This window comes from Brienomyrus brachyistius, chromosome 6 (genome assembly GCF_023856365.1).
Source record: "Brienomyrus brachyistius isolate T26 chromosome 6, BBRACH_0.4, whole genome shotgun sequence".
Lineage (NCBI taxonomy): Eukaryota > Metazoa > Chordata > Actinopteri > Osteoglossiformes > Mormyridae > Brienomyrus > Brienomyrus brachyistius.
Genome location: NC_064538.1, coordinates 14,195,043 through 14,222,849, shown reverse-complemented (window position 1 = coordinate 14,222,849; position 27,807 = coordinate 14,195,043). Strand labels below are relative to the sequence as shown.

At 42.0% G+C, this 27,807-nt stretch overlaps 1 protein-coding gene across 6 annotated transcripts in view; it reads left to right on the top strand.

Annotated features, from left to right (window-relative positions):
- The window catches only part of LOC125745205 (ERC protein 2), a 214,384-nt gene that overhangs the window by 130,009 nt on the left and 56,568 nt on the right, over nt 1–27,807 (top strand). For all 6 annotated transcript variants that reach the window (XM_049017803.1, XM_049017802.1, XM_049017801.1 and 3 more), the window contains one exon: nt 24,712–24,859. In XM_049017803.1, coding sequence (XP_048873760.1) covers nt 24,712–24,859 — 148 coding nt within the window. The remainder of the gene's footprint in view (nt 1–24,711; nt 24,860–27,807) is intronic.

Genomic DNA, 27,807 nt, shown 5'->3' with positions numbered 1-27,807 from the left:
CCCTGGGCTCTGCACCGCGCTGCCCCCTGGCCCCCCCTTGCTTGGATAAGATGGCATATTTGGAAAATTCAGGTCCAAAAAGTGCCAATCAGTTCAGGTCCAGAATGTACACATCCAGATCAAGATTTTGCTTCAACCAACCAGTTGAGTACTCTCTGCATGTGATTCTCTTTACTCAACTGACCGGCTGAAACAAAATCTTGGTCTGGATGTGTACATTCTGGACATGAACTGGTGCCTGATGGGGCTGTGCTTTGTGCTTTGGGGAGTGATGGCCCTGCTGGGGAGGGGGGGCCTGGCAGAGCGGGGCACATGCGTGGCACACTGCACTGACCCAGAGGGAGCGGTATTCCAATTATTTCTTCGTTATCTTGTTATGACAAAGTCATTCATTTGCCCAGTGACATGAGAGAAAACGGAGGCCTTATCAATCCCGCTCAGCCGTATTTCTAATAATGGAGAGTTGAAGGGTTAGGGAGGAAGGATGGCCTTGCCTGTGCATGCACAGACTGATGTTCATTGCTGTGGTAATTAATGATCTAATGTTGTATTTAAGTGGTTTGCAAAAATCCCTGTTATTTGAGGCATATGTTGTTGGTAATGAAGATGTGTGCCATAAATAAAACTGATGAATGTGAGAGCTTCAGTATTTCTGATCCTGTGCCAAAATGCTCTCTGCCAGCAGTGGAACATTGATTGATGTGACGTCAGTTCAGAGACTAGACCTTTGGTGAGGCATCACACAGAGTGACAAGTTAAAGGGCCGGCCCTAGAAGTGCGGACATCACACAAAGCTTTTTCTGTCAGGGTGCTATGCAGGATGAGAGCACACGTTTTCCCTCGCTTTCTGAAGGGTTACGTTGTACCAAGTAGGGATTGCACAAATGAGAAACAGATTTTTAATGGGGGGGGGGGGGGCACTGGCTTTCTTTGTTCCTGGTGTTATTTTCTAGAAGGGGATGGAACATCTCATAGAAAGGGGCCAAACATCTGAATTCCATAGTGTGGCATTTTTTAAATATTTGCATTTCTTTTAGAATTTTAAAATAAATATCATGTGTATTCATATTTGCTATAGATATTAAAGATGTTTGAAAATGATTAGATTATGAATATTTTTAGGATTATTATTTATGAATATTAAGAATTGTGATTGTTTACCACGTGCTGCTTGGTTAAAGATAATTTTGTCTGTTCTGTTGCTTTCAGTATCTGGCTTCATGCTGCTTTGGCTGGTCATTGGTCCACAATCTGACCCGTGTGTGACCCGTGTGTGACCAACATGGGTTGTGTGGCTGTGTGGATGCCTTCCAGTTCATGGGCAGTTAATCCATAATTTGCATGATGTTATACTGAAAACAAAGCCAGGGCAAGAAGTGTGAATTCCATTTCCAAGACACTGTCAAGCCTAATTTCCCCAAGTTACTAAGAAGGCTTATTTACTGTACAGAAGTGCATTGCCTGTTTGAAAGCAAGTGGCTCCATCTAGGAGACATTTTCCATGAAAATTTTGACACAGACTAAGAAAATGTAATTTGGTGCGAGTCCGTTTTTAAGCATATCCTCCGGACTAGTGGCAGACCCCACTGTACGCCTTATCAGCTGGGGGTCTCCTCTGAGCGGGTTTCAATATTGACTCTACTGTTTTAAAGCACGGGCCTCACTGCTCCGTTTCAACTCCTGTGTTGATCTCTCACCTTTTTCCAGACTCGTACGATAACACCAACTGCTTATCATATTCTTACTTAAACAGTCTCTGTTTTATAAAGCCATCACAGAGTCACACCTGACTAAGCCAGTGTTTCTCAAACCGGTCCTTGAGGACCCCCAGATAGTTCACAGAAGCAAAAATGTGGACTGTCTGGCAGGGAGCTGGGAGGAAGCAAAAACATGAACGTCCCCAAGAACCAGGTTGAGAAACATTGAACTGAGTAAATAAAGGTGAGGCCTCTCTTCCTTCCTCTACCCCAGGATGCCCTGTTTCCTGTTTAACAGCAGAACATTAAAGTGTTAAGTTCGTTTCTATTGGGAGAAGCAATTTTAGTGTGACTGTCAGCCCCTCTGATTGGCTGTCACTCCATGCATCTTGAAAACAGGCTGCCAAAGTGAAGCGGCACAACCCACCGGAAGCGTGGCTGTCATGACCGCAGTAAGAAAGACGGGGACGGCTGGCGTTTATCACGCGAACCTCGTAATTACAATCTGAGGAAGCGATCACAGAGGAGCCGCTCCGCTACCGTCGCCAATTAGTGTCGTTTGTGTGTCGTTCGTGTGGCGCGGGGCTTTACAAGATGGCTTGCAGTTGTGGCAGTTACATAGACACTGAGCCAACCATGTTGGATTCTCATAAATCTTTCTTACTCTAAGTGAATCTATCAGGCAGCCTTTGAGGTCTTTTCCCTGAAATTCTAGCCTATAAGAGTCGCCGCTTTCACGTTTTCTGTGATGCATAATAGTTTGCAGTTAGATTTTATTTGCTGCGATGGGCTGCCCCCCCATCCTGGCTTATTCCCTGCCTTGTGCCCATAGCTTCCAGGATGGGCTCCGGACCCCCGCAGCCCTGCATAGGTAAAGTGGGTATGGAAAATGGGCAGATTGACTGTTTTAGAACTAAAAAAATGAAACATGGACGGTTTATTTATCGGTGCCTTTCCCTCTAATGTAGTAGCTACAAATGAATGGCATCAACCTTTGTTGGGCTGCACTAGGAATGATTGAGTGATGTCAATGCATGTATCCTTCTGCCCTGTCACACAGTAATTAGTCAGGGCTCACCTTAGGATGCCTGTCCTCCATTGTGCCAAACTAACCCTTATTTACAACATTTATCGTTAGCAAACCAGAACAACAGATACGCCGACCTGGAAGCAGGGCTGCTTCGAGACCCACTTACATCTTCTCCACAACTGTGAACGAGCCAGGGAAGAAATTTATGCATTTTCTCCAGTCCCCCCCCCCCTTCCCATTCTACAAAAAAAGGCCTCGCTAACACAGAGCAGGAGTGTCACCTAGCCGAACCCTGCAGCCCCCTCGGCCCCCCAACAACAAACACACTTGTCTGTCAGCTACCCTCTGTACTTTATTTATATTTGTCACGACTGAGACGGTCTGGTCTCTGTCACACATCCTTTGTATTTGCATAACCTTTCAGAGGTTTTGGCTGCCATCATGATGAATTAAAATGGTTTCCTCTGTTGTTTTATAGATACTGACTCCACAAAGGATATGCTTTAATTACCAGTGACAGGCTCAGAGTTACTGAAAACGGAACTACTTGGGCTTTTTATTTGGTGAATGCAGCTGCTGAGTCTGTCAGACTAATCAGACAGCAGTATCAGTGGGAAAAGAAGGAGGTGCGTCTCTCTCCACATCCCATGGTGCACCTCTCATGGTCATGGGTAATGTGTAAGTGGTTCAGTGGGTTAAGCCTCTCCGCCTGGGATTGGAAGATCGCTGGTTTGAGCCCCGACCTCTGTAGAAGAATACAGTCTGCTGGGTCTCTTGAGCAAGGCTCTCATGCACCCCCCACCCCGGGAGCGCCAGCAAAAATGGCTGACCCTACACTCAGATAGGTGGCTTCGCTCTCACCTGTATGAAGGTATGTCAAAGGAGAACAAAGTGGGATGTGTGAAAAGAAGCATTCTGATGTAGTTCTGCCATGGGTGGGTGTAAATTATGGGGGGATGGGAGGTTGTAACCCCCCCCCCCAATAATCAAAAGCAGCCAATACAACCCCCCAAATAAACGTGTCTCCCACTGTATGGGTGGAGACCTCAAACCCCCCAATGTTCAAACCAAAGTTATGCCCTTGATTTGTGCGAATGAAAAATAAATCATTTAATTTCATTTAACTCCATATCATCTATCTACAGCGTGCAGTGAAATGATTGATATGTCCTGGTATAAATGTGTGATGCTGGCTGTGTTTCAGCACAGAACACGTGAAGAAACAGTAAGAATCACTGGATGTTCATGTGAATAAATGAGACCCTGAACTCCATCTTTATAAATGAACCAGCGCCATTGAGTAATGCTGATATTTTGACAAGCTGCTCTGATGCTTTTACACAGAAAGGGAAAGATGTCGAAACCTTGTGCCCCCACACATCTCAATCACAGTCCTCGATGACACAGGCTCGCTGGCCCCCAAGATGGTCTGTCAGACTAACGTGTCTCCAGTCAAGAGTTTTCTCTGTGCTGCTGGATGATTAATAACACTTGTCCATGTTTGCTTTAGATAGCAGGACGGTTTCAGAGAGATCGACAAGTGACGTTCAGTGGGGACCGATGCAGAGTCGGCCAACGCCAGCAGGCTTTTTGAGACACCTGGATGGGTGCGCTTGTGGTTTCGTGACCGAGCTGCACCGAGGGAAAGGGCGAGATCCCTTATCTTAACCGAAGTGTTGAAGTACACTCCCGATAGCATTGTTGGGTCCACCAAACCGCACATTAAAGGAAGCCCTTTGTTTGCTAAATGCCCGCATGCTTAGTAAGCACACATGGGAGCCATGAGCCGTATCTCTGGCACATGGGCAAAATGTTTATAGTCAGTCCGAGTTCCTCGCCACAGGGCACCGCTGCCCGGCATCCAGGCCCCGAAGATGAGTTGTGCCAGCAACACACCAGCCTTCCTGGAAACTTCGTTACAGGATTTTTGCGGTCAACAATCTCACAAAATGGGGTTATTAGTGTTCCTGCCTAACCCCCCCAAACGAAAACAGGTGAGAAGGACCGTGTGGGGGGCGTACAGTGAAAGCCAGTACATTCCTCCCGACCGGTATTGACCTGCAACTTTCCATGTGGTCACGCCCACCGAGAGCCCCATCCTCGAACAGAGCATGTGTGTGTGGTGCCCCAGCCCTGTCATGGTGTGGCGCGGACTTCCTCTGTGACAGGACACCTTCTCATGTACCACATATCTCCTTACGGGCTGCCCTTCTCACCGCTGTATTACTTTTACCTTTAAACCCAACCAATAAGAACTTAATATTAGGGGGGAGGCACAAATTAATAATTAATATGGAAAGGTCTGTTTTTTGGAGGGATGAATGAAGCCAAATTTAACATTGAACGTTCATGTTTCTACGCCCCCCAATCCCAAATAGACACTTCTGTTCCATCACTTCCCAAATCATGCTGCCGTTTTTTTTTTTTTTTCTGTTTAGCATGTTTTTCAGTAGAAATGAACTTGGTCTGTTTCTATTATTGCTTTGTCTTTTATCCACTTCCTCTGCAGGCTCCGTATCCTTGATTAAACGTTTTGACTTTGTACTGAACACGGTGCCGCTAAACCATCATTATGTGATCGTACGTGAAATCTAGCGGGGCTCTAATGAATCCCAGGGCCGTGTTTGCTACGTGCTTTTTTGGCACAGTCTTGATACAATTAGAGGTTTTGCCATGTCAAAGGAATCCTTCCCTCATTGCACCAATCCATACGGTAATGAACAAACACATGAGTTTTTGCTGCTTCCCAGCATCACTGAGGCGAAGGTATGCAGGGCAGGAAAACCACATGCTCCTACCACTGCTTTTAGTTGGGGCTGCGTCCACTTGTTGGTCGAACAATTCAAGAAATATTAATATAATTCGTTGACTGTTGGAGTGAAGACAACTTCCGTAATGAATGAAGATTCATCCGTGTGCATCTGAGAGGTCACAGTCATAGATGGGAACGCCCTCTAGATGTTTCTCCAGACTTCTGTAGACTTCATTTTCTTAAATTTTATTTTCCTCAAACTTGAATTTAACTTCTGCCAGACTAATGGAAAAACGCAATGAATGCAAATGTCACATTTTGAATCACTATCTTGCCTAATTTGTTTGCCATAAGAAGTGACCAGCACTCTTCACGAGCATTGTTAGGGCCATTACAATTTATAGCCAGCAGTAAAGGTTTTGTTTAGTTTTACAATATCTGGTTCTACATCCAAACAATGGGCTATTTGGGCCCATAAGCTGTCCCTTAAAAGGACAACTACCACCAGGTCTTTTAACCTTTTCTGGTTAAATTAGATTAGTCTGTTACAGTGAGATGACTGCAAGACGATTTTGAGATGCAGACGATGAAGTGTCAACAGTCAAAATGATACTAGCCAATGGAGGGATGACATAGGCATAACGCTGGGTGACTCACTGCGACGGGCGTTTCTGCATGCTGGTGAATGCCAGACACCCCTCACTGCGTCAGCGCGCTGATGATGAATGGAGATGAAAACACAGACGAACGCAAAGGACGCTTCTTATAATCGGGTGCATAAAGTCCGGATTTATGAAATAATCTCTATGCAGTGCAGAGCAAACATGATTCAAAGAAAGTGGCTCTTTGTGTTGGCTGGGTGTAATTGCTCCTTCTCACGTCTGGGCGTTCTTGTGGTCGCGACTGTCACAGTTCATGTTTTCGCAATGCCTGCGACAGCATGCAGTGTACTGGATGAGGGACACTTCTCAGAGCTGCGATTTCATTCCATTCAGTCGCTTCACAGTAATGAAACTCAATCTTTCAAACCAGTACTATACACCAGTACTGTCCACTGTGCATCAGTCACTTCACATTTGACAAGGTTTAATGGCATTCTTTAAGATTCTTTCAGATTACAGTGTTCAGTCACAGGTCCCTTATTCCCCAATGGTTTTTCAGTCTGTCTTTTAATTCTCTCTCGAGTTACAGTGTTTCTGCTATTGTACTCATGAAATTCTCACAGTGTCAAAAGCTCAGTTCCTCTCAGGAAGTGTTTTATCTTCAGTGATTTCCTCCTAAGTTCAATTGTCTCAGCCTATGACATCACGACTGTCTGTAACCAGTTAGAAACCCTAACTGTAGTCTTTTATCTTTTTTTTTAACACACATTTATCATTCTCATCCCCCTTAAATATGTTTCACTTATTCCAAATAAGTATTACAAAGTGGCCCAAAGAATCAGCCGCCCACTCCAGATGGCACCCGTTAGCTTTATTGGTATACAACTAGTACAGACAAGGCTTTACCTTGTAGGAGCAGCTGCTTAAAAATCCCACTTTTGTAGAATATATAAAACGTCCTTTAAATGGAGGAGTCAGTCAAAGCATGGTCAGTTTTTACATACCCAAGGCAAACAAAATAAAAGACAAAATTGGTCATTTGCAGGATGTGGAGAAGTGATATTTCAAATTTAATTTAAATGTGGAGCAATTATTGAACTGGAACTGGTATTTGTGGGTTAGTTTTACCCAGCCGTAGTGATCGTTAAACCATCAGACCGGTGGTATTTCAAACCGGCAGTGGACTCCCCTGCGGACTTCAACAGGGACTCTTAAAAGATGGCCTTTTCAATCGCGGTTTTATGTAGTGCTCCTTTCCTGGAAAGTGTGGACTGGACGCCCCGAAACATGCTGTCACGGTCCAGAGTAAACAAGCGCATGTGCCATGTTCACCTGACGGAGCTTCCCAAGCTGCCGCCCACCCCCCCACCCGCTTCTTCCGTAGATGCGTGGAAGTCTCGGTTCCCACATCAGAGCCACAAGGGTGGTGTCCGGCCCAGCAGCCGTCCTGGAACGACTCCCTCTGAGCAAAGTCTCCCGGGATCAAACGCTGCCTGGCAGGTTTGGCCCAAGGGGCTTTCAGGGCAGCCCCTCCCCACCTCACAGGCCGCACACGTGCAAAGCTGGCATCCAGGAATCGCTACTGGCGTTTATCCTGCACATCAGACTGCTGCAGTCATTCCCCTAACCACTTAAACACATGTAAAGCGAAGGGGGAAGAGCAGTCAGAAGGGGTTCCTGTCGTGTCATGTTTGTCTTCCTTCAGACGTTCTCCATCTTTGTATATGCAGAACAATCTCACGTTAGTCTTTTTAGGAATATTTCTGACATTGAAACCCTTTCCAGCATCGTTAACTAACAATTGGGGGGCAATTATTGTTTCTGTTTCTTAGTACGAGTTATAAAATTATACCGCTATAAAAAAACATCTATTGGAACATGTCTTTTGTAATGGAGGTTTTGGATACAGTGTTTATTAAGCATATAACATCAAAGGCATTTGAGCAAATGGGTGTATGCTCAGACTTTATAATGGGTGCCTTGAAATGATCTGTTTTGTAAAGGATGATTACATTCCCAAGTAACAAGAGAAAGAGAAAGTTTTTCTTTTTTTTTTTTTTTGCCCACAAAGTGTAACTATAAAGATCCAGTGAAAAAACGCAAAGGGAATTCAGTGGAGCTCCACTGTGTAAGCATTTAATAATTGCTTATGGCTTCTGTTTTCTGTTTTGCTTTGTTTGAGCATGTCCGATATAACAAGTCTAATGGGAATTTCTGCCAGAGATAACACTGCAATTACATTGCTCAACCAACATCGTTTGGAAAGATGTTTTCATGTAATTCTACACTGAGAAAAAACACCGACGAATAATTTGGCCCCTACTAAAAATACCTTATACCTTATATAGGGTTTCATAATGGTTCAGTGTGTTCTGAAATTACGGCCCTTTCATTGTTTTGCAACCAGGGTTATTTGCCTGTTTTAATTTAATCTGACTGCAGTTCAGTAGCAGTCTCATTTTTCTAAATATGATAAATTTTACATGCTAAGAAAAGAGAAAATCAGCAATTCCTCGGGAAAATCTATGTTGTCCACCGTTAAGATCCCACTAAAGTCTAGAATTCTTGCCGTCTGCCATTCTTCAGACGATGATCAAAACTGGTTTGAAAAACATCCTGACGAAGTCAGTATTCATTTGTATGGTAACCAGATTTCACTGGATATATACATATAATTCTTGAATGGGAAAGCAGCCATAGTTTACCATAAGACATACAGTATAGTAAAGCACAGTGTGCAGGCGCTTTCAAATGCAGTGTTATTTGCTTTGTAAGCAAAATAATTGCGTTTTTTTTCTTCATGGATATTTTACCTCAGGTCCATCTGGCATGCCTGAGCTTAAATTCTAATTTACGAGTAAGGATTCTCTCCTGAGATCATCCTTGAACTGTTCCGTGTGCATTTCCTCGGGCATGAAGCTCTACCCTCTCGACATCGGGCTTGTGTTTGAAGGTGGGTGTGTAGGAATCCTCACGGTCACGGCCTTTAGTCAGGCATTTCATCTCTAGTAAATCCAGTGATTATCCCGCTATTTGAATGGACAACCTGTGTAGAATATGTGAGATGAAACATCCAGGGCATTGTGAGGAGACTGATTTAACTTAGTTAATTGATCAAGAAAAAAAGCTTTTGGTTGCATGTAGAAAATGTTCTGTTTTGCCAGACAGGCATAATTCTTGCCATTGAATACCTAGAGAACAGGCGTTTCTGATTGATCCAGTTAATAACAGAAACCTTGGCACAATTAAATTTGAAGTTTATTGAGTCTTTCTGTGACATCACAATTCTTTGATTTTTTTTTCATCATTTTAATGCAGGGGTGCATTGGTAGATTCTTTGTTGTTAGAAGTAAAAGCAAAAGTAGCGGAAGTTGCACAGAGTAGGACTTAAGGACTTTAGTGCTTGAATTTAGGGCTTGACATTGGACACCTAAAATCGATTTACTCCTGTCAGATGTGAGGGAATCGGAAACCTAATGATGTTTCAGTTTTCTGATTTTGTCGCATCTTCTGCAAATCTGAGCCTTTTTCTTCCTATAAAATAATGGAGGAACTGACAGCCTCAGGACAAAGTTATCAGCATGCATGATGAACCCTCATGGGAGTTTTACTTACATAAAAATGTTCTGAGAGCAGAATAAAAAATAATTGATTCAGACAGATAACCAGTCACATCTGGGTCAGTGTCGGACCAATCGATTATATGTCTTGGCCCCACCTTCTGTAGTTGCTTGTATCTCCCTCCTCTACAATGTGATCTCTTTGAACCAGTCATTTTTCGTTCTGTCCTCAAAACATTTTTGTGTATGAAAAACTCCCACAAGCAAGACAAACACTGTTGGGCTCAAGGTTCTGGCTGTCTCCTAATGATGATTATAAGTAATTATACATTGAAGAACCAGTCAGTATTTGGAGGATTGTCTTGACCACTGGTGAAAGGCCTGACAAGATTGATCACTAATGAGGCGCAAATAATTCCTTACTGAGGTTAAGTGTACTTTCAGTGTTGTTTTAGGTAAACCCTTTTCCAACACATTTTGAAGAAAATACCAAATGTTTTATGTATGTTTTCCAAGCCAGCCAAAAGGCCAGAATATTTTAGACCTCTGCTTCCTGATTGGAAAACCTGGCAGAACCAGGAGATGTTACAAAAAGACCTTGTTGTGTTTCCCAGAAAGGTCTCACATTAAAGCTGTTAATGTTGGTCCTGACTGTAAATATTACACTTGTATCAATTCACAAATTAGTATGTTGCTCACACTGACATGCCAACTTGTACGCTAATGTAATCAAGCAGTGACCTGAATGACTCGACTTTGAGTGCTGGAATGCCAAGATTTATTCATTTCCTAATTTCAGAGGGGTTTTTGGAATATTACCGGCACCCCACTGTACCTGACATACATCAAAACATTTGGTTGTGCAACTCCGGTTGTTTGAGATGATTTGATACCAGCATGAACTCCCACGTCTCAGCACTGATGCTGTAGCCAGTGTCAGAATTTATCCGCATTGTCCATGCGCATCTGGCGATTACAGCATATGCCTGATCGTCAGATTGGAAATTCCCTCCTGCTCTTTTATTGGCACCTATCTTGACATCCTAGACCATGTGTTTTTCACCAAAATTCTAGCATTCTCATTATAAGACACTATGCATCATTACTCAAAAAACCAGACATGTGGTTATAGCAATTTTAGTCACCTTTTGAACTATATCTTTAACACTATTTTGAAACACATACAAATTAATTGGCGATAATGGCGATGATAAGTGTGTTAGTGACGTGATTCCCTACTGAAAATGACGGGCTCCACAGAGAGCTGATATTTTTACCGGGCTTTGTTCATAGTTATAATCACGGTTTTCCCTGCGAAAAATATTAGTTCAATGACTTGGAAAGATTGTGATAGGGAGATAAGGCGTCGTTGGAGGGAAAATGAAAGAAAACCATTTTAAAATGTTTTCCTGTTCCCCCTGTGTCCCCCCCCCCAGTGTTGGAGTATAGCAAAATAGCAAAGAGCACCACACAAAGAGTGTTATATAAACTGCAGCCTTTGTATTGAAACCACCAGGGCTTACTTATCACCTGACCCAAGGAGAGCATTAGTGCAATAATATTGTTTTGTCTTAGATTTTATCTCTGGAGACCATTTTGAATGGGTTTCTAGCATATCATTCTGCAAATCTGTAACTCTTTCAGCAAATTCAACTTTTGTATATGTATTTTTAATTAAGTGGTATTTTCAATCAGGGTCCCAGTGACAGAAGAGTGAAAGGACATAAAAACTGCAAGCAGGTGCTCCGACTGTGGAGTGTAACCCTTGGAGAGGGATTTTCTTGCAGAAATCACTCTGAATGAGGTTGTTTGTGTTCCTAGAGGGCTGAAAGAATGCTGCTGGAAATGGAACAGGTCTGCAAGGCATCACTATCTGTGTTGTGCGGTTCTGACACGACGTGTGCGATTATCGTGTTTCTCCTCGGCTCAGTCTGATGGCAGCCCCCCGGTGAGGAAGTTGGCTGTCGGCGTTGAAAGCTGGATTGATGAGGTGGTAATGGTGCCCTTCACTATGGCATATGTGCAAAAGCATGTATAAACTTCAAGCACTAAATAAATTGTGTACTTTCTGCTTGTCCTAATTACAAGGCGCCGTAATCAGTACATTGGTATCTTTATTTAGGCAGCATTTCAAGATCAAGGTTGTTTACTTGAACACCTTTGAGAATGTAACCTGGGGTCACGTGCCAGTTGAAATGTTTTATCATCTGACCATATATAATATCATGAGTGGTTCTTGTAGTCCGGAATGTTCCAAGGTGGCAGTTGTGCAGCTTCTTCCAGCCCAAGGTGCACATTTCAGTGATTACAGAGCGGGTGCCTCACAGATACAAGATGTTTTGTAGAATGTATCCATTTCATGCACCTGCTTTCCAGCACAGGAACATACCTGACAGTCAAAAGAAATTATTAAATGGCCAGATTCCAATCATTTTTAATCCCCATTTTCACAGATGTCTTGTAAGTTTGTTTCAGTGAACTGATGCTAATATCTGTAATTAGACATTTAATATGCCAATATTCCCTGCATTGTGTAGCCAGATATGAGGGGATTTCTATATCCTTCAAAGAATGACAAATTGATAATAATAATAATAATAATAATTCAGGCTTTCGAGATTTGAGGGTCACAAGATTTGCTACAGCCATAGAAATCGCAAATACTACTGTATAGGCGACCAAAGTTAATAGTTTGTATTTTTTCTTTTTAATGCATTCTGTTTTCTTTCAACAAAATAACTTTTTTTGAAGAACATTTGTAAACATTTTTCCTTAACAGGACTAAAAAAAAAAAACATTGAGGCAGAATCAGAATCAGGAGATCTATGATTATTAGCAGATGTTTGGGGCCAAACAGAAAATGTTTAGGATGGTGGTCTTCAGTTTGGTGTGGTCTGCCACACACTGCAAGGTAGCACAGTTTTGCAGTCCAAAAAGCAGACTGCTGCAGTCAGATTAACACTATGCTGCATTAACACAGTGTCCCCATGTAACACTCCCCATCCCAAAAAATCTACATGCAACATTTAGTTGCTTTGGTGGTCCTACGGTGGTGCCTGCTTCTTTATTTTTTTGAAGCTGGTTTCATCCAGCTGAAAAAATCATTTTCATTTATGCAAAAACTTTGGTATGCAGCTAGATGTTACGTTCTGCCCATCATGTCCGCCTGACCCTCCAGTCTCCTCTATAATATCCCCTGTTGAGTCACGCCTGTTGCTTGTTACCTCTCGTTAGTCTTTGAATTTAAGTACCTGTTTGTCTCATCATCCCTGGTCTGGTCACCAATGTCATTCCTCTCCGTCCCTGTACCATTCCTTCCATATTTCACCCCTTATGGTTTTCATCAATAAAACCCCCTTTGTTTGCACAAAGGCCTGCCTTCTACTCCTTTGTACCGTGTGTCATGACGCTAGACTTACCGAACTTTCAGATGTGTTAACAGGAGGTACACAATGACTGGCCTCCATTGCTCATTCTGTAGCTCTGACCTCTGCATGAAATATTCTGGCCGTCTACTTGACTGGCTGGCTTAGTTTATCATTAAAAATAGCTATATCTGGTTTGATTCAGGAAAAATAGCAATGATTTTTTTTTTCTCAAGCAGTGGCAGACGAACTGCTTGCATCAGCTAGTATTTAAAGAAAATTATTACCTATCACTGGAAGGTGATGAGAAACAAGCTGGCAAGACGTTGGGGTTGCACAAAAGAGGCTTACAGAAAGCCCTTGTTTATGTCTCATTTCATGAACTGACAACAAGGGGCATCGTAAATCATACGGAATTCAAATAAACAACAATCCGATGAGCGATGCAATAAATTATTTCAGTGTTGCATGTCATCTTATTTTCCTGTAGCGACATTTTTATATGCGTCATTGTTCGGTGTTTTCTACAGCTGCTTCCATAAAAACCCGTCGAATAGACAAAAAAGTAGCAAACTGATGCTCAATAATAATTAAATAAATCTGAATTCTTGTGTTTTTTTGCAGTAAGATAACTCTTGCGTTCCATCGCTATGACTATTGCACAGGAGTCATCCATTGCTGACCGCATGTGTCACCAAGTCACAATGAACTTACGCTTCTGTTTCCGGCACATGAAACATCACTCAGTCTGACGTCCATTTCTCTTCACTTAAACACATGGGTTTTGAGTCCATATATTAGCTTCCAGCCAGTCGTTGCGCAAGATTATCCACAATATAATTTGTGTTGTGTGAAAACGGCTGCCGTACTTGTGTCTGTCTACACGGGATGGTCCTTGTAAGTTCTTGATGGTAAAACATCAAGAACATTCTATGGATTCCAAGGGAGAAGCAGGTTTTATAATCGTCCATCACCTGAATACTAAAGTGTCAAAATACATGCTGAGTGACACCTCGAACATGCCTGACCGGGTCAGGCTTCTCAACCCCGGGGATCAGGAGCGCACGGCATCAGCGGGGGATATGCAGATGAAAGACACTTCTCTCAGCAGAAAGGCCCTGTGATTAGGACGAGGCCCGTTTATTTCCTTTGCAGGTGCCATTATCCAGCCTGCTCGGTGACCAAAGTACTCCAAAGCCTTTTTCTTGAATGTCGATGTGTTTACTGTGTCTTATACGCGGTGCCGGATTTGCAGTAGCCTCTTTGAATGAAGTTACAGCATTCTAGTAATCAACTTCAGGCTAGTCCTGGGGTGTTTTTCTAAAGTGTTATCTTTCATTGTGGCCCCTAATTGGTTTCAATGTATAGTGCATTATGGCTTCTGTCAGGGAATAACATCACTGCCATGACTTTTTAATTCATGGTTTATAGCAATGGATTCTTGTATATGAAGATACAAATTAAATAATTTCCTTAACAGATAGCATAGCAATTTAGAGAAGAAACATCTTAAACTTTTGGTAAAGCTTGGAGACTAAGCCTCCAAGAATAAAGCAGTGAACATGTTTCTCTGTTTCTATATATTTCTTTGTGTATGCCTTTGTGTCGTCATTGAACGTATGGTTGGACTATTATTTCTGAATTGCTCAGTTCTCTGGATAAGTCACTGAGAAGAATGGATGGTTGGAAACTGTCCAGCTATTCTGCATTTCCCTTCAGATGGTTGTGAGCTGGCAACCATTGTTAGAATAATGTTGAGGAAATGGAGGGAAAGCCGGGGTCCTTTTGTAGCCGGAGCAGAGGTTTCATGCTGTGTTAGTGACCATGGCGGCTCCCACATGACCGCACGCGCCCTGTGGTCGGCGGTCGGTTCACCGCCTGTGTCTGGATTTGGAAAAACGGCGGCGGGCGTGAGATTTGTTCCTGCCGTTCCTCTTCTTTTTCTGAGCCTCATCAGTGTTGAGATTTGGACCTTCTGTCCTGTTGCTCTTTGATACTTTTAGCAGGCTTTTGGGCTCCTCTATGTGCACTATTACAGTTTTAGACTGCAGTTAAAAGAGTTGAAAATATATATAAAGAAGAAAAATGTGAACAGGAAAACCATGCAGGATAATTGAAGGTTTGGGGGTATTACTTAGGGATATGATTGCCGTTTCAAAGTGTTTGCGTAACCTTCTTGAACTTAATATTTGGCCACACTTAAATAAGGGTGAAAAAAAAATCAAGTGTAGATGTATCAAAGCTGTCTTCCGATGACTGTCTTCTGTCTTTGAAGTCTCCCAATTACCGTGAGCCTAACCCTTGGGATGTCATTTTGTACTTCTTGTTTGACATACATCTCAAGCCCTTATTTTGCCATTCTGTCCGGGAACTGTTTACATGAGTATAAGACAGTGACCCCCCCCCCCCCCCCCCCCACTTCTCAGTCTTCGTTCTGTCAGGCTGAAGGTTTTCATCATTCAAAGACTTCAAAAGAATGGTCACATCAATCCATATATGTTTCAGTGTGATGAGGGTGCAGAGCGCCCCTCTACAGCATGTCTGCATGTGCGCGAGGGCCTGCTATCTGCACAAGCATTATTTTAGCAGAATGATGCCTATAGTTCATGCTTATCGTATCCAAGACGACCATCTGCCTGTGGCCATTAACATCGGTTCTGGTCAGTCCCTCCAATTCTAATGTATCATCTGGGAAATTTGCCGTTTCCTCTCTCTCTTTTGTTGATAATTCCTCTTATTGCCTTTGTTTTGTTTACACTTGGCTTGAGAGCCATTTCATTTCGGTCATTTATCTCAGTTCTTGTTTTCTGTGGTTCCCTGTTCCTGTGAGAACTGTCAGGAGGGCAGACTCACGTTTTCTTTTCAAATGAGCCTTAAAGTTAATGCCCTCAGCGTCACACAGTGGATTCAAAAGTCTTCCCCGAGGTCCTACCACACGCAACGTCCTATTACACAAATCCCACCGTTCTCGTCAGCTGTCCAGCGACCTCCTCACTCTCCATCTTTCGGCATTCCGTAGTTTGAGGATATGGAAGAAAAACTCCTTCATTAAGCCTAGTGGCTCTGTGTGATTGCCACTGTTTAGGAAAAATGTAACTTTTTTTCCTCTTGGATAAAATCCACGGATGTAGTTTGATCTTTGTTTTTTAAAATGTAATGCAACAGTTGATTCAGGGGTCAGTCGAAATTGTTTCAACGTGTGTTCTTTGCAGAACAATATTTAGCTTCCAAACGTAATGTGCACTATTAACGTTTTTGTTGTTTTTCTTGCTTTCTCTTTTATTCACTCTGCCACCGCGGACCAGGTCACCGCAGAGTCGTCTAGCGTACATATTGATAACATGCAATTTGTCATCTTAATTTTAGTTTTGTTTAGTTTTTTAGCCTTTTGAAAAGAACTCCAGACTATGTATTTACTCATACAGGAGAACCCTGTGTTTAATACGCTAAGTGTTAATTAAAATTTGACGTGGGGGGTGGGGGTGTAATCGCGAGTAATTTGCTTCATGAGTGATATGCTTGTTGGAAAATTGAGCAGTTCACTCTATGAAAAAATTGTTATATGAATTAGCGTGTAGGGAAATCGCCCAGTTAACATGATGAATGAAAAGCATAATAATTTAATGGAGAAAACTTTTGAGTTTGTGCGTAATCCAAATTGCAGTTTTCAATGTCCTAATTAGTCCAAAAATAATTTATTGATTAAAAATGAGGGTCTGGTTGCTGGTTTTAAAAAGCATTATGTAATAATTCACTGGGTATATTTATGACATCAGCATATTTGTGCATTCACATTTTTTTGAGAAGGTCTTTTCCTCTGTGTGCGCCTGTTTGATGATGGTGGAGCCTTAGCTGACGTTATTGCCTGGCCTCTCGGAATCAAGCGAGGTTGAAAGCAAATGTCAAAAACAAAATGTGCTTTTAGCTGCGGAGCATTTAGAAATAAAAGACAAAGAGAGGTGAAGAAGAAAAACCACATTAGCGCTAATTCCATACATATGGGCATTCAAATAGACTTAAAAAAAATAGACAAAAATACAAGCTGCAGAATCCTCTCTGTGCAGGAGATCATGTCTAGCGAAGATTTGACAAGGAAATTTCCGATGCACTTTATTTGGTAAGAGCACGTTTAATTTAATATATGCTGCAAAGTTTTAAAACATGCATACTCCTGTTTAATGCAATGCACACAACCCAGTGATAGAGATCTTTGTTTAATAACAAGACCAATTCGGTGCCTGGGAGTATGGGGGATGCGTGTCAATAAGATCCACTAACGGAGTAATTTGTTACCGTGGCCATAATGCACGGCATTTTAGCCTAATAGTTCATCCTTAGCGGTGTGTCTTCTATGATCATTGCACACTGTGGATTCAGGAGCTACCAAAGCGAGGCTTCGACGTCTTACCTTCCGAGACTGATCTTTCTTTGTCGGGTAGGGGGGGAGGGGGCAGTGCCTGCAGTGGATGGAGAGGCACTCTGCAAGGTGTTTACACTGAGAACTCGCCGGGCCTGGACTCCTTTACAGTTGCCATCAGTGACAAACTTATGTTTACACTATGAAAGATGTAGAAAAATTCTCCTGTTTAGTCTTACTTTTGTGTAAAGGTGCAGTAGTGTGAATAGAGGCACAGAATGTTATTCATACTTATTGTGACCCTAACCCCTTTCTGAGGCACAGGGAGCCTGCAGTGTACCAGCTGGCCCATGACATACACATCTGCCTGCGCCGTCCTCTCTGCGCGTGTGCAGGCGTATGTTTTTTTTCTCCATGGATCTGTGCACATCTAATTATGCATTGGCGCTGCATGGTCACATCCCTGTATTTGGGTGTCCTGCTCTGTACCATGGGGCTGGGGAGGGACCTGATTCTTTCTCACACCACCAATAAGCCCATATGAAAATCTGCTGTTTATTTTGCAGGGTTCCACAGCCCTGTCAGGCAACCCCATGTGATCCTGTTCCACTTTTCCCCTTGTCTGGGAGTTTAGTCAGAAAGAGTCGTTCAGCTATGGGGGTTGGTACTGGCAGGGAACCCGGCGGCATTAACTCGTGCTGCAGTGATCCAGATCCAGCCTCCAGCCAGGCCTTTCCTAAGCATTACTTTCCTGCTTTCTAATTATCCGCCAACTTTCTACAAAACAACCGCCATTATTTCCACCATTCAAATGGGAAAAATTACTTTGTCGTTTCCTATCCAGGGTAAATGCAGGATTTTTAAAGTGCTCAGTGTACAGGTGGCCGCACACACACACATGTCTGTTCCTCTGAAGCTGTCACTTCATTATATATATAAACCTTTAGAGAGCAGAAACACAGGCAATGACTTCAGAAAAGGCTTTGAAATGTATTTATCAATCAGAGTGTTGCTGGCGATCTGTGCAGCTTCACTTAAAGCGAATGCATGCAGGCCCTGCTAATTATGCATGCACTCGAGTCAACTCCCACATCAGCGTTAAGAACACCTCTGCACACATGCCGTCAAGCGTGTTTACATTTGCGTCATGGATTCCCTCAATATGCAACGAGGCGAGTTTCGTGTCTTCTGATTGTTTCCGACATCGCCCAGCGTTAAATTAGCTGAAAAAACCACGCAAAAATTCCTGCATCACAGAATGTCAAATCACGCACATTTCTCTCCCAGGAGATGAGATTCCGTCGGCCAAATATGTTTGCCATTTTATTGACTGCACAGTTTCCAGCTAGGAGCGCGAGGCGGCTTCCAATGTGGAAAACCTGCGAGCAACATAGTGATCTAACTCACCATTTCCGCTTCGCATCAACATTTATTTATTTGCGTTTGGGCTGGATTTCAAAAGATTGAAAGGGGAGAAGCCAGAAGAAAGAATTCAATGTACCATTTATCTGTATCACAGGCAGACATTGCATGTACATTTAATTAAAAAAAAATGTCTCTCCCTGCAAGAGGGAGATATTTTTCACTTTGTTAAAACAATTTCCAAGGTCACTAGGTGGTCACATCACCGGGCCGGTGTTTCTGTTTGGCAGCTTGCATTAGCAGCCAGAAACAAATGCCTCCCATGTTTCCTTGTATGAAAAAGAATTAGTTGCCAGTAACAGCATGAAAGAGTATCAAAACTAAAGCAAAAAAAAAATATGGCAGGCATTTTAAGAGCTATAAATTCCTGTTATTAGACAGATTTTGTTCTTATATTCTTTAGCTCTGTGTGAAACATTTTTGGAATTATTAGTTGTATGTGTAACAAAAAGTTGTATCGGCAATAAAAACCTTATTTACGTATATGCTGGAGTCATTTTATGACATGATAAGTCTAACAATAAGTAATTCCGTAAAAATTCCCACAAACATACCCAAACCAGTGCAACACAGCATGTTTGTTGAATAATTATAATGTTCCATTGTAGATATTTGTGTATAAAATGTTTTGAATAAAATATTCAGCTATTGCATCACTGCCAAAGGCAGATTATTTAAATAGTCTGTCTCTTCTTATCTCACTAGAACATTCTAGAATACTCGATTTTCTGAGCACAAGTTTTCAAGTACATCGTATCTGTTGTTCTGCACTTTTAGATACAAAATAAATCTTTTATGTTTATTTATTACATTGTGTTATATCTCAGGCATGAAAATCCATATATAAGCAGCCTCTTATCAAGTATGAGTTTTTCAATAATGATGGACAATATAAACAGTTTCATGGTTTGATTTTCTTGATGTAAAACAGGTTTTGTTTTTTACTAGTTTGTAAATATGTTGTATATTTTATTAGCATGGGGGGGAAAAACTCAAGTGCATCTGTAACTAATTTATCTACAAAGTCCCAGCAATCAAGCAGCAAAACGCACTTGATTGCAAAAGAGTCAATTGCTGAAGGACAGTGCCTGCGTTTGCAGATGGAGGTATGCGTCCTCAGGATTTAAAGAATAACGTCTGCTTCTGGTGAAAGCTGAAATTTGTGGCTCATTTGGGTATCTTGCACCTGTATTTCTCCCAGAAGCCGTCTGCGTTGGACATTTAGTTGAGTCATAGAGAAAATTACATTTTAAGCACATATCGTCCGTACAATTTGCAGAAATAACAGTATGAGATACGTGTAGCTAATTTAGTAGTCCCGAGGTGTCTTAAATCTTAACGTTTTTTCCATGAGACAGGAGCTCATCAAACGTAGCTTTACTTCCGTCCCTGACCTTGACTTAACCTGAAGAGTCCCAGGACTGCCGCACGATTCCTTACGCTGTCTGCACATTGTGAAACTGCCGCAGCCCGGCCATCTGCTGTCTCCCGTCCGGCTGGCCACGGCCCGAGTCCTCTGCGTCTCTGGGTTAGATGTCTTCATAGAGAAGTGAACGTGATATAGAGCCATGCATATATGCTTTTTTATCATGTATTTAAACCATATATCACCTGCTACACTGTGTAGATGTCTTAAATTGTTAGAGCGGCAGTGAACGCTTAACCGATATCACATGTTGTTGCTCTTGGAAGAATTTCACTCACCCTTCAACAAGTTACCAGGTGGAAGGTTCACACATTTGTAGACCTTCTGTTGGGATTTCAATACTGTAATCCCTTCTCATTTTATTGGCATTAGAAACCGAAAAAAAAACTGGCATAAGCAGTAATTGGAATAAGTCAACAATGGTTGACACTGCTTAAAAACACGTTGTTCTCAAGCGGAGGTATTGATCACAGTTTTTCATAGGACTCTTTGTAAAACCACTTTGATAGTCGTGTTTTTCAGTCAGGGGAGTTTTGCAGGTGTCCTGTATACTGTAGGTTGGACTTTTTGGACATATTACGATAGTGGGAGATGTAACAGGATGGTCTTTTTGGAGAGAAGCTCTGGCGTCTGTGTTTCACAGTCCTGTTATTAGCAAACGAACATGCGTGCGTGATATAGAGCCACAACACTTACAGTACAGCACCTTTGGGAGCATTAACAGGAACTGGTATCCAGGGATCATTAATGCTGAAAATACTTCATCAAAGCAAAACTTGTGTGTGTTTGTGGGTTTGGATTTATGTGGCACTGTGACCTTATGAATACCCTTGTGAGTGAATATATATATATATATATATATATATATATATATATATATATATATATATATATATATACACACACACTTAATTATTTAGGAAATATATACTTTTCCTTTTGACATTGTTTTGCTGATCAAAAAATGTAAAACTTAACACCATGTTCCAATTTATGTCAATTGTAATTGTTTTAAAAACAGTTTTAAAATATAATTTGGTCGGCAGACTCTGCAATTTATTTCCACAAATGACTTTAACTTTAATTTTAAATTTCTCGAAGGAACATGATTTAGCAGAAAGTGCCTCATTGCTAATATCGTTGGTCTATTTAAGTAAGACCTTTTCTGGATTTCAAGGATTATTATTCAAATATTACGTCTAGTGTTGAACAGGTTTTGGAAATAGCAGGAAACATTTGACTAGATTTTAATTTAAGTTAATTAAATTATGCTTGCAAGCTCGTAAAGACAGGCCTGGCTTGGCAAATGAAAACAATTGTAATGAATATTCACTTTCTATACAAAAGGGGTAAGATTCTGCTGATTATGTTGCCAAAAGGCTGTACAGGAAGTGTTTAATCTGTAACATAAGTCTAACTTCTAATCAATACATTAACATATTATTTTCATATGTCTTTTTTAAAATCATTTCTTTTATAACCTTCAAAATCAAACATGAATATGCTTCCAGTTAAGCAATGTAATTCGGGCATATGTATATATACACACTAGATACTATCAGTGATTCAGGGAGTTTTCTGGACTTTTTTACAAGAAGGTAAACCCTCCCCTTATGGAAAAGTTTGTGGTAGAAGTGGGTGGATTATATGTTGTACTACTGGTCTTATTTGCTTTATAACATGATTATAAAACACCTTTTAACTTTGCTGTGGACTGTTTTCATCACTCTTAAGCAGTGTTTCCAATTCCAGTGTTCGGGGCTAACAGCCAGTTCACGTTTTTGCTCCCTCTGAACTCCCTGCCAGGCTGTCCACATTTACTCCCTCCCAGCTCCCGGGGCAAAAACGTGAACTGTCTGCGGGTCTGCAAGGAGCGGATTGGGAAACGCTGCTCTAAAGTGTTTATTAACACTCTGCTGTCCTGCTACCTTCATTTGGTGACCACATCTGCAGGAAAATATGCAGCTTGTGACATGTTTAGACAGTGTATTAATTAAACAAAGTCCATAGGTTTCCTATCAGCTCATTTTTGTTTGTGTGCTATAACATGTATATATGTGGTTCGTCTCTTCTATGTTATGTTCTTCATTGTCTTGCCATTTGCCAGTTTGAGCTCTTGAGCACAGTAACATGGTTTTTCTATGAGCACTTGGGATTAGTCCTGGACACCTTTTCTAAGCATTAGTGGAAAACATTGAAGGTGTTGGGAGACAGAATGATACCCAATCCAGACAGCTACATCTATTTGATTAATGGTACAATTAAGTCCAAATTCTACCTCAGCATGCTTTGCTAGACGCGATTAATAAAATGAGCGAATCCATGTGAGATAATTGCACTAAAAACACAGCATGGAATTTAGTAAAAAAAAGAAAAGAAAAAAAAGCTTCTCACAGAAGTGTTTTCTTATTTTTTTTCCTTCTTACCGCAACCTTTACCTTAAAAAAAATGATTGTCTCTTTTGTGATGTACTGTACAGGGAGTATTATTGCGTACTTTAATACTTCTGTCTAAATGTGGAGGCTTCTTCATTTAGATTGCTGAAATTCGGGAACTTGAAATGTGTATATAACGCTGTCTGCAGGGCGAGAATCGCTGGCAACGGTGGAAAATTTAAAGCACAGTGTTGAGGGCTCCGAAAAAACACACAGCTGACACTTGGGCACCTTTTCAAACAAGGCAGAGGTTAATGTATATTATAGAGGCAGGGACGTACACTGAGCAGACAGCGATTCCATTCCTGTAGCCTGCCGCGCTCGGCCGTGTTTAGCTGAAGCATGTCGCAGGTCACTTGGTTCACTTGGTTACCATTTCGTTTCACGAGACACTTCGACCTGACGCACCCCGCAAAGTCTCAGGAAGACTTTAAATCAGACATATTTGTAATAGTTGAATCCGTGAAGCAGCACAAAGGTGGATTCTGATGACTGTTTGGCAGGAAGCCAGTGCTTAATAGATGTTAAATTGGAGGGAGCGGGGGGGGGGGGGGAGTTAAGGCTGGTGGTGTTGCTGAGTGCAGGAGAAAGGGACGTGGTTGATGAATCTCTTTTTTCTCATTGCATCGTGCTTATATACACAGAGATCCCACTGCGGGGCTCCGGAGCTCATTTGTAACACACCCAGAGGCGTATAAAGAAACTCAGAGAAGGACTGCATTCATCTCGACGGTTTCTTAAAAACTCACTGAACATGGCCGGCCCAGAGCGCGAGTGTTTGCTTTTGGCAAATCCCACAAGCCATAAAGCCTTTTTTTTTTTAAGTGTCCAAATAAAGTAGCTGCATAAATGAGAAGATTTATTGCTTCTAATGCACATACAAGATTTAAGCGCGAGCCTCACAGAATAGGTGCTATTTCACGCAAGATAGCTGCTGGTCTGAATAGTGTCCTTCTTCTAAGGATGTTAATGAGCTGTCATCCAAGGGAGGGGCTCCTTGCAAATCAGACAAGTGATGTCACCCCTCCCACCAGACCCTTTTTATTTCAGTTTTTTTCACCAGATGCGGCAGAATTTATTGAGCTTTCCCAGTTAAATTTGCCGGTTTTTAGACAGCACAGTGGAATACAACAGGCTGGGGTTTAAGTGGCCCACCTGTTTTAAAAGCCTTACACCTTATGACAGGTATGTAATACAGCTCTCGGGACTCTGTCTGTCTGTTCACTAATTTAGGGCTCTAGTATATAGATATATATAGTGCAGGATGACTTTAAGGTACCTTAACTAGTGAACCTACTGTACACAGCCGTGCTGGTACATTACTGCATAGACATCTTTGCAGCGTGTTAATAAGGTTCCAGGCCTCCTCAGTAAAGTTTGTTTGCGACACAGACTGTGAGTTATGATGTTCTGCCAGATGGGGAGCCCCACCGCCAAGAGCACGGATTGCAGCGAACAGTCATCCCCTCTAATTGAGACTTCCTAATTGTTTAACCACACTGACAAGGGGAGCATAACCCTTTCCCCCTGCTTCTTATGTAAAGAAAAAGATTCAACGTCTGATGAAAAGGAGAGAGCAGCTGGGGGGGGGGGTAGTTCTGGTGGGAGGAGTGATGTTGTGCTTTGACAAGGAAACCGCACAATTGACACCAGCTATTGGCCCCCATGTCCAAGAACTCCCGTTCACCAGATCTGATATGGAAATCTGGCTTTTCTCCCGTTAAGGCTTCTAATCCGCCTGGCTCATGCCCAGTCTGGAGCTCCCAGATCACTGCTCAAATATTACACCGCAGTATTTCACTGTGAGCTCCTCAGATATTTCTAGACCTGCAGATGCGTGCATAATGTGCCATATTTTCCACACCTTTCTCATGCTAATTGATACAATAGATGTACCACACAGACAGGAAAAATTAAACCCTGAGCATCATTTGCACTTCATCAAAAGCCTGATTTGGGGTTGGCTGCTTTATTAGTTTTATGAAATACTTGCAGCAATGAGATACTTTTGAAGCATGTTTTTATTGTTCATTTTTACTTTCACGTGCCTCCTTTCTCCCTGCAGACAGCAAGCCCTGCTGGCCGCCATCAGCGAGAAGGACGCGAACATAGCCTTGCTTGAGCTGTCGGCGTCCAAGAAGAAGAAGACGCAAGAGGAGGTGATGGCACTGAGGCGGGAGAAGGACCGGCTGATGCACCAGCTGAAGCAGCAGGTAGGAGCCAGCCAGCAGACCTCATTTATCCCTACGTGTGGAGCAGGTCCAGGCCAAAGCCAGGGCTCACATCCATCACATTCCTCCCATACAGAGATTAATAGTCCACATCTCCGGGAGGTTAGTCTGCCAAGAAACCAAGAGTGTCGTTTAAATAAGGCTTTTAAAAAAAAGCTACACAGATGGCCAAGGTGGTATTGAATGGTGTCTTTTCTTCACTGGCAAAAGAGGAAAATTGGTAGGAATTTCCAACTTTAGCAATGATTTTTTATTTTTGGCAGTGTTGTGAAATGAACCATTACTGATGTTAGCCTAGTTCTCCCTTAGTTATCCCAGTGATGTGTCTCCCAGTGATGTGTCCAGGGGCGCTGCTAAGGATTTTGGGCCCCATGAAAAGAATCTTGACAGGGCCCCCAACACAGTTTATTGGGGGCTTCTCTGGACCCCCTCTCAGTCATGGGCCCCGAGAATCGTCATCGTTTACCCCCCCTTTACAGCGCCCCTGGATGTGTCTCCCGGTGATGTGTCTCCCGGTGATGTGTCTCCCGGTGATGTGTATACGGTGTCAACAGGATGTTTCATTCCTATTCCATGGAATCCCCATTTCAGGGTTGAATATGATGAGTCAGCTCACCACTGAATGCAAGGGGCTAAACAGCTGCATTGGTTTGTAATTAATGACAATATTTGAGTTTTTGCGGCTAACCATATCAAGTAGGCACACTAATGAGAATGGAGCAGAGCACCTAAGCAGAGGTTTATTGAGCGGTTCGTCTTTACGATTGTTCTGGGAAACCTTTGGCTGAAGCAACCAGATGCTGTTTGTCACGGTGCAGTGTTTGTTAGTGTCTCGTAAACAGGAACACCTCTGGGGGTAGTTTTGAATGAAGCTCCCCCCAGGGAAGGTCCAGCATCATCAGACCTTCTCTTTGTTGCCCTTATGTTTCACGGCCCTCCTGGAATAAACTTGTGTCTGACCATTACGCAACATCATTTCCGCCCCATGACAGCAGCCCCTTGGGGTAAAAAGATAAGACATTGCACAGATATGCAGATCTGCAATGATGTTCTCTCCTTGGACAAAATTTCATGAAAGTTAAACCATAAGGGAACATGAAAAAATGCAAAGGGTCCTTTTCTTCCTAAGTAGTGTTAATGAAACATTTAAGACATAATTACCTCCAGATGACTGATGAAAGCTCAGCTCCCTCCTATTCACCTTACTCAAATATTTTTGTGAGACCTTCGCAGTGTTGGCATTCTCTTACTACAGGCTGTTGGTAATCCATACAGGTCATTATCAGTCAGTCATGTTGTTCTTTCAATTACCTTGGTCTCACAAAAATCCATTGTGAACTTAAGAGTGCACAATTTGTTAGGTTATCTAAAACATCTCCATGGACTAGAGACAACTGCGGCTGTGACTTTAAAGTCTCCCTAACTGGGTTAGATGACTAGATATAAGCAGGGAACCTTCTTGCTGTAGCCTTTCAGTCGGCCTGCTCTAGGTTATGGCTCCACAATGGAAATTAAGGCAACATTGCAATGTTTTTCTACCAAGCAGCAGGTTAATGAATTGAGCAGACTTGCAACGCAAAGCCTGTGCTTAAATCCCAGTAGACAGACTGCAGCTGTGACTTTAAACCAGGTTGCTTCTATAAATTATTCAAATAATAAAGGATAAATTAGAAAATATTTAGTTACTTATGGTGGGAAAGGGTCTGAACCAACTTAAATAATAAAAAAAAGAAAACACAGGATCCAGCATAATTGCGGTTGCAGTGATAAGTTCGTCCAAATCCTAACATCCTTCCGGAAGGATGATCTGACTGTTGGTTTTGTGTAGAGGAATCACACTCTGACCATTTCATGGATAATTGAGAAAAAGATGCATATCTGTTTAAAATAAACCAACTTGAAACCGTTGAGATATAATTCTCTATTTTTGAAAGGTTTTGTGCAACCAGATTATTACAGAAGCGCGACTCCCCAGCCACATGATGCACAGTTTACAAAGGAAACACATGTGAATTCTCTCATCACAGATTGACTCATCAAACAAAGTTTTTTTGGTAGTACAAAAACGGCATATTCTACTGTGATGATTTTATTGACGACACAAAGCTAATGATTCTTCTGTAGAAACGAAATTCCTCATTTTTCACTGTCAGTAAAACCTTTTGTGAAACATTTTTATAAATTCCGCTGACAATACATTGTCCTTTTTTGGTGTTTTGTTTATGTAGTGGTTTTATTTAACATTTCCTCCTAACATTTAAAAAAAAAAAAACCTGCCACACGTTCTTATTAAGGTGTTTTGTACCTTTTGGGAACACAGACTAACAATCAGACTGAAGTTTTTGTTTTAATTGTAAAATGTGTAGTTTAAATATAGGGGTAACTATGGATAAGGAAATGATAAGATAAAAAATATCAGGAGACGATAAAATAAAAAAGTATCAGGAGACGGTACCTGCGGCTGCGAGCTTAAGAAGGCTGCAGTACCCAAATCCCTTCAGTGAAATTTCTAGCTCTATAAATGTGTAAAACCTTTGACCAAATAATACAGTAACAGGTTTAATGTTTTACTGTGTGATCACCGGCAGACAGTGGAGTTAGCGATGGCTTTGTAAAGAGCTGCTTTTCTGCTTAAATAACCCCATCCATCGCTGTCAGGCATAACAAGCCTCCCGCATGTGTCTCTGATTAAAATATTTAATCATGAGTTGACTGGGCAGCTTGTAAAAGTACAGAATTACAGAAGATGAGGGGTACATTGGGAATGCTAATTGTCCTCTTACACAGAGCAAAATAACTGACTGGAAACAATTCATAGGGACAGTTCCCTTAACTTACGGTCTACAATAAGAGGCCCACCTGGGTATTAGTTTGTCCCACGGCTTTCAGGGCAAATGCTGGAGATCAGTGTTGGCTTCTGGTTTCGGAGC